The sequence below is a fragment of the Gymnoscopelus microlampas genome, assembly GCF_963454915.1.
Source record: "Gymnoscopelus microlampas genome assembly, chromosome: 17".
NCBI classification, from domain to species: Eukaryota; Metazoa; Chordata; class Actinopteri; order Myctophiformes; family Myctophidae; genus Gymnoscopelus; species Gymnoscopelus microlampas.
In genome coordinates, this window is record NC_139954.1 from 49962407 (window position 1) to 49976871 (window position 14465).

The 14465-nt window shown below is 41.0% G+C and overlaps 1 protein-coding gene across 2 annotated transcripts in view; it reads left to right on the forward strand.

Moving 5' to 3' along the window:
* Positions 1–13734, forward strand: part of cyp4f3 (cytochrome P450, family 4, subfamily F, polypeptide 3) — an 18175-nt gene extending 4441 nt beyond the window's left edge. The window contains exons 5-15 of one of the 2 annotated variants that reach the window (XR_014602706.1): positions 629–756; positions 1926–2047; positions 2255–2401; positions 3512–3641; positions 6782–6848; positions 7341–7470; positions 7688–7821; positions 8912–8976; positions 11954–12036; positions 13044–13662; positions 13704–13734. Coding sequence is in view for 1 of the 2 variants with exons in the window: in XM_084084343.1 (XP_083940469.1) it covers positions 629–756; positions 1926–2047; positions 2255–2401; positions 3512–3641; positions 6782–6848; positions 7341–7470; positions 7688–7821; positions 8912–8976; positions 11954–12036; positions 13044–13254 (1217 nt within the window). In the remaining variant the exon portion in view is untranslated. Of the gene's footprint in view, positions 1–628; positions 757–1925; positions 2048–2254; positions 2402–3511; positions 3642–6781; positions 6849–7340; positions 7471–7687; positions 7822–8911; positions 8977–11953; positions 12037–13043; positions 13684–13703 lie in introns of those variants that run through there. The other variant, XM_084084343.1, reaches the window with a different exon arrangement.
* Positions 13735–14465: the final 731 nt, after the last annotated feature.

Genomic DNA, 14465 nt, shown 5'->3' on the forward strand with positions numbered 1-14465 from the left:
TACATCTGTAGGAGGCTAGCCGTTTATGAGAGAGAGTGTGTGTGTGTGTGTGTGTGTGTGTGTGTGTGTGTGTGTGTGTGTGTGTGTGTGTGTGTGTGTGTTTCCCCTTACAATTATTTTCACATACTGAATGTTTTATTAAATTTAATTAAGGAGAATGAAAATAGACTCAACCACTTATTTTTTCATTTGATATAGAATGGTAACATTTGATATAGAATGGTAACATTTGATATAGAATGGTAACATTTGATTCCTCTTAATAAATCCTGTGTATTTTGGAATAGAGACATTCTCCAGTCTTTGGTAGCCATGTCAGTGGTTCTCCGGGGACCCCCAGGGGTCCTTGAGGGGGTTCCAGGGAGTCCCAAAGAAACTTGGTTCACATCAAACTCAGTTTAATCACCTTAACCCTACATACATCGGCTGTTTGGAAATAATTCAAAAGAACAATCAACAAGACAAATGTTGTATGGGGGTCAGGGTCCCTGCATGAAATATGTTTGAAATATCTTCAGATGGGGGTCCACGGGGACAAACACATTTAAATTTGGGGGTCCTTGACATGAAAAGGTTTGAGAACCACTGGTTCTACAGATACTAACACGTATTAAATGGCCTCTTTCAGGACAGAGTCTGTTGCTAAGCAACGGAGAGGAGTGGTCTCGCAGGAGACGACTGTTAACGCCGGCGTTTCATTTTGACGTTCTGAAGAACTACATCACTGTGTTTAACTCCTCTACACACACACTGCATGTAAGACACACACACACACACACACACACACACACACACACACACACACACACACACCAGAGTTGTGAATATTCATAGTGAAAATTGCATGCATGGTGTTGTATAATTGCCGGTTCAAACGGTTAGTCCACACAACACAGAACCATTATGTAACACGCCATAATTGTTGTTTCTTTAACTAAGCCTATATCCCACTTTCAAACACAATGCTAGCCTTTCCCTTCCCCCGCTCCAGTAGCTAAAGCTTTGTAAAATCTCTACACGTGTGAAAGTTGTGTTTTTGGTCTTTGGCTGAAAGCGTGTTAGAAGTATTCCTGTGATGAAAAGTCACAGAGACAAATATCAGTTGATCAGATACTTGTTGAATATTGTTTTAGTACAGTACTAAAGTAAATGTACTTATTTACTTTACACCACTGTGGAGAAGGATTGGTTATTAAAATATTCAATGAAAGGTCTCCATGCCTCATAAAAGCCTTCAGTTCCTCTGAGAGAGAATAAGACATTTTCTAGGCTTAAAGAAGTATCACATCATGAAGCCAGATTGAGTGAGAGGTGGTTTTGGAGATAAGAGAGTTGCATGTTGGTGTTACTTTGCTTCCTCTGTGGTCAGGCAGTGCTTTTACACAACACTGACAAACAGAGAATGTACCAATCGTCTGGTGTCGACTACGTAGTCATTTACGGGGGCGTCATTAGGGCTTCCAGGGGAATGGTAACTGCCACCCTCTAGATTTCACATTTAACCTCAAAATGCAGGTCTCTTTTTATCATCATTTTCTCCACATGTTTTTTTTTGCAGATTAATCTGATTTTTGATTATCACTTACTGTATAAACACGTGTTATCTTTCTGCAACCATACAGGTGACAGGTCATGATTCAAAAATACACCATTAATTAATCACTGTAGAACTGGCCTCCCTAGTTTCCCTTTTTCTCTTTCTTTTATTTTTGCAAAAGTACTAAAACAGCAGCTTGTAAATTTGTCTGTCTGTCTGTCTGTCTGTCTGTCTGTCTGTCTGTCTGTCTGTCTGTCTGTCTGTCTGTCTGTCTGTCTGTCTCCTCTCTCTCTCTCTCTCTCTCTCTCTCTCTCTCTCTCTCTCTCTCTCTCTCTCTCTCTCTCTCTCTCTCTCTCTCTCTCTCTCTCTCTCTCTCTCTCTCTCTCAGGCTAAGTGGCGCAGCCTGCTGGCAGAAGGCAGTAACAACATGGAGATGTTTCATCATGTGGGTCTGATGACCCTGGACAGTTTACTGAAATGTGCCTTTAGTTACAGCAGCAACTGTCAGGAGTAAGATTCTATTCTATTCTATTCTATGTCCTTCAGTTACAGCAGCAACTGTCAGGAGTAAGATTCTATTCTATTCTATTCTATATCCTTCAGTGCTTGTATTGGTTCAGTGGCACAAATGTCACGCAAAAATTGGCCTCTTCTGCTCTCTCTCTCTCTCTCTCTCTCTCTCTCTCTCTCTCTCTCTCTCTCTCTCTCTCTCTCTAGGTCGTCCTGTGAGTATGTATCAGCCATAGAGGATCTTGGTGAGCTGATCATAGATCGGCGCCAGAGGATTCTGCATCACTGTGACTGGATCTACTGGAGGTCTGAGCAGGGACAACGCTTCAGGAACGCAGCCCACATTGTACACGGGTAAAACATGTTGGGAGTTCTATTTTTTTTCCAAGATGCTTATTCATCCCTAAATGCTGTTTAAACCAGTGTCTCTCAAACATGTTCATGTCAAGGACCCCCAAACTAATATGGGCCCCTGTATACAAATAGTCCGCAGACTCCCGTCTGAAAAAAATTGTGCCAGGGGCCCCCATACAAGATTTGTGATGTTAAAATCTTACAAAAATATTAAAAAAATTCCAACGTTTTTCAAGGTTTTCAAGCTCACAAAGGTGCGATGTGTGCTGTGAGCTTGTAGATCTGCTATTTTCAAATAGCCAATGTATATAGGTTTGAAGTGCTCATGTAGCCTATAGGCACTTCTTTTGGCCTTGTTTCTCTCTCAAAATCTGTCAACACTGGATGTGAGAGTTTGCAAGTTTAACTCGCTTAACAAGTACGGCTGTCACGATCATGCAATTTTACTTCACAATTAATTGCCATGGAAATTATTGAGACTAACGTTCTAAATTAGATTAACGTTCTAAATTAGATTAATGTTCTAAATTAGATTAACATTCTAAATTAGATTAACGTTCTAAATTAGATTAACGTTCTAAATTGTGATTTTCTATTGAACGCTTTTAGCCTTTGTAAACACAAACAGGTACATGGCGGATAACTTACATTTATAACAAAATGACTGACATACATAATCATTTTACACTTTCAAAATATAACCAAAAAATAGCTGAAATAGAGCGTGAGCTTGTAGATCTGCTAGTTTCGCTATTTTTGGAAAATATTTTTCAATATGGAAAACGATTATAATTGTTATTATTACATAATATCCGACCTAAATGATGTAATAATTTCAACGATACAAGCTCAATTACATAAAATGTTTTCTCCAGTCGGCTGAATTATGCGTTGTTTGTGTGTGTATTTTATTGTATTGTACTGTATTACAGTCTGTATTACAGTACTGTATTACAGTCTGTATTACAGTCTGTATTACAGTCTGTATTACAGTACTGTATTACAGTCTGTTCTATCCTATCAGGTCCTTGTGGCTGAATGAATGAATGAATGAATGAATAAATGAATGAATGAATAAATGAATAAATTAATACCAGTGTTTGTCTGCAGGTTCACCAGGGGTATTGTCCAGCAGCGCCGTGCCATCATCAACCACCAGAGGGAGACAGAGACAGAGAAGGAACCTGCATCCACAGCGCACAGAAAGAAGGATTTCATTGACATAGTGCTGATGGCAGAGGTAGGTATAGGAGCAGTGGTGTAAAGTAACTAAGTACATTTACTCAAGTACTGTACTTAAGTACAATTTTGAGGTATTTTTTCTTTACTGCAGTATTTCCAATTTTCAGTACTTTTACTTCTACCCCACTACATCTCAGAGGCAAATATTATTTGCCTCTGAGATGTAGTACTTTTACTCCACTATAATTATTTGAAAACTTTAGTTACTAGTTACTTTGTAGATTCAGATTATTATTACAAAACATACATTAACCACTTCAGCCCTATATACATTTTGGCCGTTTGAAAATAGCAGATCTACAAGCTCACAATACGTAGTGATGCAACGTGTTGTGAGCTTGTAGATCTGCTATTTTGAAAAGATGTTGTGTGTGTGTGTTGTAGGATGATGAGGGTGTGGGTCTAACATGTGTGTGTTGCAGTGTGTCTAACAGTGTGTGTGTTGTAGGATGATGAGGGTGTGGGTCTAACATGTGTGTGTTGCAGTGTGTCTAACAGTGTGTGTGTTGTAGGATGATGAGGGTGTGGGTCTAACATGTGTGTGTTGCAGTGTGTCTAACAGTGTGTGTGTTGTAGGATGATGAGGGTGTGGGTCTAACAGTGTGTGTTGCAGTGTGTCTAACAGTGTGTGTGTTGTAGGATGATGAGGGTGTGAGTCTAACATGTGTGTGTTGCAGTGTGTCTAACATGTGTGTGTTGTAGGATGATGAGGGTGTGAGTCTAACATGTGTGTGTTGCAGTGTGTCTAACATGTGTGTGTTGTAGGATGATGAGGGTGTGAGTCTAACATGTGTGTGTTGCAGTGTGTCTAACAGTGTGTGTGTTGTAGGATGATGAGGGTGTGAGTCTAACATGTGTGTGTTGCAGTGTGTCTAACATGTGTGTGTTGTAGGATGATGAGGGTGTGGGTCTAACATGTGTGTGTTGTAGGATGATGAGGGTGTGAGTCTAACATGTGTGTGTTGCAGTGTGTCTAACATGTGTGTGTTGTAGGATGATGAGGGTGTGAGTCTAACATGTGTGTGTTGCAGTGTGTCTAACAGTGTGTGTGTTGTAGGATGATGAGGGTGTGGGTCTAACATGTGTGTGTTGCAGTGTGTCTAACATGTGTGTGTTGTAGGATGATGAGGGTGTGGGTCTAACATGTGTGTGTTGTAGGATGATGAGGGTGTGAGTCTAACATGTGTGTGTTGCAGTGTGTCTAACATGTGTGTGTTGTAGGATGATGAGGGTGTGGGTCTAACATGTGTGTGTTGTAGGATGATGAGGGTGTGGGTCTAACAGTGTGTGTTGCAGTGTGTCTAACAGTGTGTGTGTTGTAGGATGATGAGGGTGTGAGTCTAACATGTGTGTGTTGCAGTGTGTCTAACATGTGTGTGTTGTAGGATGATGAGGGTGTGGGTCTAACATGTGTGTGTTGTAGGATGATGAGGGTGTGGGTCTAACATGTGTGTGTTGCAGTGTGTCTAACATGTGTGTGTTGTAGGATGATGAGGGTGTGAGTCTAACATGTGTGTGTTGCAGTGTGTCTAACAGTGTGTGTGTTGTAGGATGATGAGGGTGTGTGTCTAACATGTGTGTGTTGCAGTGTGTCTAACAGTGTGTGTGTTGTAGGATGATGAGGGTGTGGGTCTAACAGTGTGTGTGTTGTAGGATGATGAGGGTGTAGGTCTAACAGTGTGTGTGTTGCAGTGTGTCTAACATGTGTGTGTTGTAGGATGATGAGGGTGTGGGTCTAACAGTGTGTGTGTTGTAGGATAATCTGAGTTCCCAGAAGTTTTCGCCAGCTCTGGCGAGGAACTTCTGGGCCAGAGCCCTGGGATTTGTGGGCGGGATGTAATTTACGCTCTGAATCTGAGCGGACACGCCTCTTACCGGTCTGGAGCTGTGCAACTCGTCTAAAAAGTCCGACGAGAGGCAAACAGTATTACACAACAATGGCGGCCGAAATTTCTCAAGGGGAAATTGCTTCCCGTCGATCCTATTTAGATGCAACACCTACTGCATGTGGATCCTGCCCCCTTTTCTTCATTGGCTGTTGATTTGAATCACAACGCAGTGGCCGCGCCCCTGCTGTCCAAGCTCCGACGCTAACCCTCCCAGACTAGTTGTAGGAGGATGAGGGCAGGCACGGACTGGCACAGAAAATCGGCCCTGGCATTTGTGATCTTCACCGGCCCATAGCGGGGTCGGCCGCGCGCGGGCGCCGAAACTCCGCACGCGCGCGAAGAAAAAACAATTGCGGTTAATTGCGGTTAATTGTTAGTTTTTTTAGGTTTATGGTGACTTTATTTCGGTTTTACAGGGGCTGGGTGTTTTTTCTTTTTTTCTTTTTTACAATTTTTGAAAAAATATTTTTTGCTTGGCTTGGCCGCGGCCCCAGACTGCCCGGCCGTTCTGGCATTTGCCAGAAGTGCCAGACCGTCCAATCCGGGCCTGGATGAGGGTGTGGGTCTAACAGTGTGTGTGTTGTAGGAGGATGAGGGTGTGGGTCTAACAGTGTGTGTGTTGTAGGAGGATGAGGGTGTGGGTCTAACAGTGTGTGTGTTGTAGGAGGATGAGGGTGTGGGTCTAACAGTGTGTGTGTTGTAGGAGGATGAGGGTGTGGGTCTAACAGTGTGTGTGTTGTAGGAGGATGAGGGTGTGGGTCTAACAGTGTGTGTGTTGTAGGAGGATGAGGGTGTGGGTCTAACAGTGTGTGTGTTGTAGGAGGATGAGGGTGTGGGTCTAACAGTGTGTGTGTTGTAGGAGGATGAGGGTGTGGGTCTAACAGTGTGTGTGTTGTAGGAGGATGAGGGTGTAGGTCTAACAGTGTGTGTGTTGTAGGATGATGAGGGTGTGGGTCTAACAGTGTGTGTGTTGTAGGATGATGAGGGTGTGGGTCTAACAGTGTGTGTGTTGTAGGATGATGAGGGTGTAGGTCTAACAGTGTGTGTGTTGTAGGATGATGAGGGTGTGGGTCTAACAGTGTGTGTGTTGTAGGAGGATGAGGGTGTGGGTCTAACAGTGTGTGTGTTGTAGGATGATGAGGGTGTGGGTCTAACAGTGTGTGTGTTGTAGGAGGATGAGGGTGTGGGTCTAACAGTGTGTGTGTTGTAGGAGGATGAGGGTGTGGGTCTAACAGTGTGTGTGTTGTAGGATGATGAGGGTGTGGGTCTAACAGATGGAGAGATCCAGGCTGAAGCTGACACCTTCATGTTTGCAGGTCAGTGTAAACACATTGTTTTTGCACAGCAGAGCAGAGAAACATCTTAGTGCAGCACACACACACACACACACACACACACACACACACACACACACACACACACACACACACACACACACAGCGCCCCGAGCCAGGTTCAAACCCCGGGTTGTCGGCCGGACTGGTGAGCTGTGGTTGATGAGTTCCATCCTGTCTCGGGGCGTTGCACTTCTCGGCCGTTACAGTATGTTGAACTGATATGATCAGTGAATGAAGATTCTCTGGACAATGTCATCAACACACACACACACACACACATATGGGTTCAAATCAGTGTTGATTTTGACAGCAAATTTTGATTTAGTTTTAGTCATAGTCTTTTGAATAAAATTCTGTTTAGTGTTCTGAAATGTTTTAGTTTTTGTCTAGTTTTTGTCAAATAAATATCATACTATTTTAGTCACAAGGAGGAATGAATAGGCATAACAACCTCCCTCTCTCCATGTCCAGGTCATGATACAACCTCCAGCGCCATCTCCTGGACGCTGTATAACCTAGCATGCCACGCCCATTATCAGGACCGATGCAGACAGGAAGTCAGTGAGCTGTTGAGCGGACGACAGGAACAGGAAATACAGTGGTGAGAAACACAGAGAAACAGCAGGGGGCCTTGAAGGGAGAGCCCTTGGGAATCCGGTCAAATAAGTATAGGGTTTAAGTGGTTACATTAAATCATTTTCAATCTCTAAGTGTGTGTGTGTGTGTGTGTGTGTGTGTGTGTGTGTGTGTGTGTGTGTGTGTGTGTGTGTGTGTGTGTGTGTGTGTGTGTGTGTGTGTGTGTGTGTGTGTGTGTATAGGGACGACCTCTCCAGCCTTCCTTTCACCACTATGTGCATCAGAGAGAGCCTCAGACTGCATTCTCCCGTCAGCGCTGTGACCAGACAGTACAGACAGGACATGTCTCTGCCCGGAGACAGGACCGTCCCACAGGGTACACACTGTTTAAATATCATTATAATATCAACAGACAGTACAGACAGGGTACACACTGTTTAAATATCATTATAATATCAACAGACAGTACAGACAGGACCGTCCCACAGGGTACACACTGTTTAAATATCATTATAATATCAACAGACAGGACCCACAGGGTACACACTGTTTAAATATCATTATAATATCAACAGACAGTACAGACAGGACCCACAGGGTACACACTGTTTAAATATCATTATATTATCAACAGACAGTACAGACAGGACCCACAGGGTACACACTGTTTAAATATCATTATATTATCAACAGACAGTACAGACAGGACCCACAGGGTACACACTGTTTAAATATCATTAATATCAACAGACAGTACAGACAGGACCCACAGGGTACACACTGTTTAAATATCATTATATTATCAACAGACAGTACAGACAGGACCCACATGGTACACACTGTTTAAATATCATTATATTATCAACAGACAGTACAGACAGGACCCACAGGGTACACACTGTTTAAATATCATTATATTATCAACAGACAGTACAGACAGGACCCACAGGGTACACACTGTTTAAATATCATTATATTATCAACAGACAGTACAGACAGGACCGTCCCACAGGGTACACACTGTTTAAATATCATTATAATATCAACAGACAGTACAGACAGGACCCACAGGGTACACACTGTTTAAATATCATTATATTATCAACAGACAGTACAGACAGGACCCACAGGGTACACACTGTTTAAATATCATTATATTATCAACAGACAGTACAGACAGGACCCACAGGGTACACACTGTTTAAATATCATTATATTATCAACAGACAGTACAGTCAGGACCCACAGGGTACACACACTGTTTAAACCCTGCATGCCCACCACCATAGTCTAATTCAACACTGAGTGTTGTTATTCTGCACATCAGAATAGGTGAACATTTGGCAAAAAAAAAAAATAATGGCAAAGGAGGGGGGCCAAGGAATGACCCCTGGGCCTGGTGAACTCTAGGTCAACAAAATGGGTTTAAGTGGCTAACAGGGTTTGTGTGTGAACCCTCTCTCCAGGTACCATCTGTCTGGTCAGTATTTATGGAACTCACCACAACCCCATGATCTGGACAAACCCAAAGGTACAGAACTCATTACATTACATTACATTACATTACAGTCATTTAGCAGTACAGAACTCAACGCTTTTCTCTTCTCTTGGTATTTTCTATTTATTGTTTTACTCTGTTGTCATTATCTTTCTCGGCTCAAGGCTTTGTTGTTTTTATTAGTCTTCTGTACGTCTTAATGAGGTCTAGAGCAGTAGTTCTTTGTTGTTTTAATTAGTCTTCTGTACGTCTTAATGAGGTCTAGAGCAGTAGTTCTTTGTTGTTTTAATTAGTCTACTGTACGTCTTAATGAGGTCTAGAGCAGTAGTTCTTTGTTGTTTTAATTAGTCTATTGTACGTCTTAATGAGGTCTAGAGCAGTAGTTCTTTGTTGTTTTAATTAGTCTACTGTACGTCTTAATGAGGTCTAGAGCAGTAGTTCTTTGTTGTTTTAATTAGTCTATTGTACGTCTTAATGAGGTCTAGAGCAGTAGTTCTTTGTTGTTTTAATTAGTCTTCTGTACGTCTTAATGACGTCTAGAGCAGTAGTTCTTTGTTGTTTTAATTAGTCTTCTGTACGTCTTAATGAGGTCTAGAGCAGTAGTTCTTTGTTGTTTTAATTAGTCTACTGTACGTCTTAATGACGTCTAGAGCAGTAGTTCTTTGTTGTTTTAATTAGTCTACTGTACGTCTTAATGACGTCTAGAGCAGTAGTTCTTTGTTGTTTTAATTAGTCTTCTGTACGTCTTAATGAGGTCTAGAGCAGTAGTTCTTTGTTGTTTTAATTAGTCTTCTGTACGTCTTAATGACGTCTAGAGCAGTAGTTCTTTGTTGTTTTAATTAGTCTATTGTACGTCTTAATGAGGTCTAGAGCAGTAGTTCTTTGTTGTTTTAATTAGTCTATTGTACGTCTTAATGAGGTCTAGAGCAGTAGTTCTTTGTTGTTTTAATTAGTCTACTGTACGTCTTAATGACGTCTAGAGCAGTAGTTCTTTGTTGTTTTAATTAGTCTTCTGTACGTCTTAATGAGGTCTAGAGCAGTAGTTCTTTGTTGTTTTAATTAGTCTATTGTACGTCTTAATGAGGTCTAGAGCAGTAGTTCTTTGTTGTTTTAATTAGTCTATTGTACGTCTTAATGACGTCTAGAGCAGTAGTTCTTTGTTGTTTTAATTAGTCTATTGTACGTCTTAATGAGGTCTAGAGCAGTAGTTCTTTGTTGTTTTAATTAGTCTATTGTACGTCTTAATGAGGTCTAGAGCAGTAGTTCTTTGTTGTTTTAATTAGTCTATTGTACGTCTTAATGAGGTCTAGAGCAGTAGTTCTTTGTTGTTTTAATTAGCCTTCTGTACGTCTTAATGAGGTCTAGAGCAGTAGTTCTTTGTTGTTTTAATTAGTCTACTGTACGTCTTAATGAGGTCTAGAGCAGTAGTTCTTTGTTGTTTTAATTAGTCTTCTGTACGTCTTAATGACGTCTAGAGCAGTAGTTCTTTGTTGTTTTAATTAGTCTATTGTACGTCTTAATGACGTCTAGAGCAGTAGTTCTTTGTTGTTTTAATTAGTCTACTGTACGTCTTAATGAGGTCTAGAGCAGTAGTTCTTTGTTGTTTTAATTAGTCTACTGTACGTCTTAATGACGTCTAGAGCAGTAGTTCTTTGTTGTTTTAATTAGTCTACTGTACGTCTTAATGAGGTCTAGAGCAGTAGTTCTTTGTTGTTTTAATTAGTCTACTGTACGTCTTAATGAGGTCTAGAGCAGTAGTTCTTTGTTGTTTTAATTAGTCTACTGTACGTCTTAATGACGTCTAGAGCAGTAGTTCTTTGTTGTTTTAATTAGCCTTCTGTACGTCTTAATGAGGTCTAGAGCAGTAGTTCTTTGTTGTTTTAATTAGTCTTCTGTACGTCTTAATGAGGTCTAGAGCAGTAGTTCTCAAACCCAGAAAGAAATATAGAACATTGTGAAAATATCCAATGGCACCAGCCAGGGTGTAAGGATGCAGCCATTATCTTATTAATAAAACAAATGTGCCTTCAATCCATTCATCACATGTGAGACTGAGTTATTTTTACTGATGTTTATTCACTGAAAACATGGTAGAACTGACAGACAAGACAAAACACTAAACATTAACTTGTATATTCTGACATTTACATGAATATTCATGATTTTCACAATAAGACAAACAAACACATACTGACCTCTTTGCCTGAGGGGGGGGGGGGGCAACCTGGATGCTTCAGTCCTTTCTGCAAAACCTTTCCTTTTCTCTTCTTTATCTGAAGATCAGGTGTCAGAAAGAATATTCTCTCATTGTAAGCGGATGGGTTTTTGACTTAACTTTAGACTTAATTGTATTACCTTAATAAACATTGTCATAAATACTATATGCTTCCAGTCGCTAGTTTAAAGTCTCCTTTCAATCATCATGATATGCGTTTTGCTAAACTATGGTCCCATTTATTACGATAAAGTAGGCTATGCTCTAGGAGGGGCAAAGCAAAGCAAAGTTTGTTGTTTACCCAGGGTGTCAGACTAAGTACGAAACTTGTTTCCAGCCGGACCCTGCATGGAAGCCTTGCTCAAGGGCTATTCAGCGGTGATTCATGATTGATGTGATGAATTGGGGAATCGAACTAGGGACCTTCCGGTATCAAGGCCGCCCCTCTAACCACTAGGCCACCGCTGCTGGGCGGGATGATTTGATTGACAAGCTACACAACCAATATCATTCATTCCCCGCCCCTGCTCTTGATTGACAAGCTACCCAACCAATAGCATTCTTTGGGGATTGTTTTCGGTCTGTAGAAACCAGAGGTCTGGCTTTGTCTCTTTTCTACAGTCTATGGCTGTGAGTTGAAAACATTTGAAAACCTGATCTAGAGTGTGAACTATGTTGAACCAAATAATCTGATATCCATCCCACTACAGTGATAGTGAGCATAATGATGATGATGATGGCAGATATATATTAATAATGTGTGATTCTAAGTTCACGTTCTGCTCTGTCTCTCAGGAGTTCGATCCTCTGCGCTTTGACCCGGCCAACTCAAGGGGGCGCAATCCCCACGCCTTCATCCCTTTCTCCACTGGGCCCAGGTACAGTCACTTAAAGGGACAGGTACAGTCACTTAAAGGGGAACGCCATACATTTTCAACATTAACCCATTCATGCCAGGAATGGGGAATTTATCTCGAGCACAAACATCACAGCTAAAAAAAATACATACAGTAAGACTTGTTAGAGCCTTTCGAGCCAGTTGAGTTATGTTATCTACAAGTGTTATGTCTTATGAATCAGATATATAATCACATGCCATTATAAACAACTAAGATTTACTTAAAAGCGAGTCGAATATGTTAGTTTGGGAAACACCAATTTATTCCATTTCAACTATATGTAATTGTGAGAATTACATATAGTAACCGACTTAGCGGTTGGAATTCAGTACAGAGGCATTATGGTAAAGTTCAACCAGATGGTATATTTATTCAGAACATGAACAATACCAACTGATAAACACTGGAAGCTCTCTACAGCACAGACTCTAGTCCACTGGCAGCATTTTATACCCAGCTGGACCTAATGAGCCTGGACTATACCATTGTATGGGGTGTATTCTAAATGAGAGAGCATACCATAAATACATAAATAAACATACAATACATACATACATATCTTTAACCCACACAAGTATATTTAAAAGTCTCCATGAACTACCCAATATAATAACCTTCAAACTACAACATAAATTAGCAAGTACAAAAGCACATAATCTCTATCGCACTCATACATACATTTCTATACAAAATACAATGTGCAAATGAATAAAGAGCAAATATTCTGTGCAAACATGATTCAATAAATAAGGGTTAAATGACATGGGCAAACATAGGTAACAGAGGACCTCTGTCTGTGTGTGTGTGTGTGTGTGTGTGTGTGTGTGCGTGCGCGTGTGTGCGTGCATATGTGCGTGCGCGTGTGTGTGTGTGTGTGTGTGTGCGTGCATATGTGCGTGCGTGTGTGTGTGTGTGTGTGTGTGTGTGTGTGTGTGTGTGTGTGTGTGTGTGTGTGTGTGTGTGTGTGCATGTCTGTTTCTCAATAGGAACTGTATTGGTCAAAAGTTTGCCATAGCAGAGCTGCGTGTCGTGGTGGCCTTGACCTTGCTCAGGTTCCGCCTGACCCCGGGCGTGAACCCTGACCTCGGGGCGGCTTCAGGAGGAGCTCGGCGTCTTCCTCAGGTGGTCCTGAGGGCTGAAGGAGGGCTCTGGCTGCAGCTGGAGTCTCTGACCCCTCCCAACCAGGATGACCTCTGACCCCTCCCAACCAGGATGGACCACATGAATGACCCAGCATACTGTACCTTACTGTACATACTGTACCTTCATACTGTACCTTACTGTACATACTGTACCTTCATACTGTACCTTCATACTGTACCTTCATACTGTACCTTCAACAATACAGACAGGGGTAAAATCATTGGTGGACAGTAAACAGTAAAAGTACTTTTACTTGAGTACAGTACCTAAGTAATTTTTTTTGAGTATCTGTACTTTACTTGAGCTTGTAGATCTACTATTTTCATCGTTATTGATATTTTTGGTAATTTGTACTTTTGAATACATAGTCTTTTTTGAAAGCAAGTACCCAGTACTCTAACTCAAGTAAAATTTTGACTGAGCAGCTTTTATTTGGAGTAATATTGTACAATGTTTATTAAGGTAATAAACGTGTTAAGTTTATTAAGTTAATGTTTATTAAGGTAATAAACGTGTAAAGTTTGGCCAAAAACCTTATCGTAAATACGTAAATACTTGTCAGATATTGACATTTGGTCTTTTCTAGAATGTAGAAGGAAGTCCTGGCTTCAAGTATGCCAATTTTTAAACTTATCAGAATTTCCATTGTGAATCTACATGAGTTTATATGCCTCAACCCCCAGACGGCCAGGCTTTATTTTTAGTTTGGGGTGTATAACTTTATATATCAATTTCACCACTTTTGCAGTACAATATTTGCTTACAACAATCCATTTCATGTATGGGAGACCTTAGAGATGAGGAAAAAACATGTTGTGTTTGGTCCTACCTCCGGGAGGGTATCCCAATTTTTTGGAGCCATTGTCACTAGCCTACAATGAACGACACACAAATGTACAAGAGCTACAGAGTCACTTTGAACGTACCATAATATGCACAGCATACTTTCTCAGCCTGGATCCCTCGAGCCCTGTGGTCGCCGGTCACTGGCTGTATGTCCATGGTCTTGTCTGGTCATGTGTCTCATTCGTAGTTCATAGGTCACAGAATCAGTCCCAGCAGCCATCAGCCAAAAATCTAAAGGCACCAAGTATGACACACAATAACAGTTTTAACAGATAATACTAGTTCTGTACCAGTACCTATCTCCTCATTTTCCCCCCCTTATTTTTTGCATTTTTCAATTATATAAAACATGTACAGTATGGCTCTTGTGTTTAAAAAAAAGCCTATAAACAATCAAACAAAAACAGAGTAGATAGACA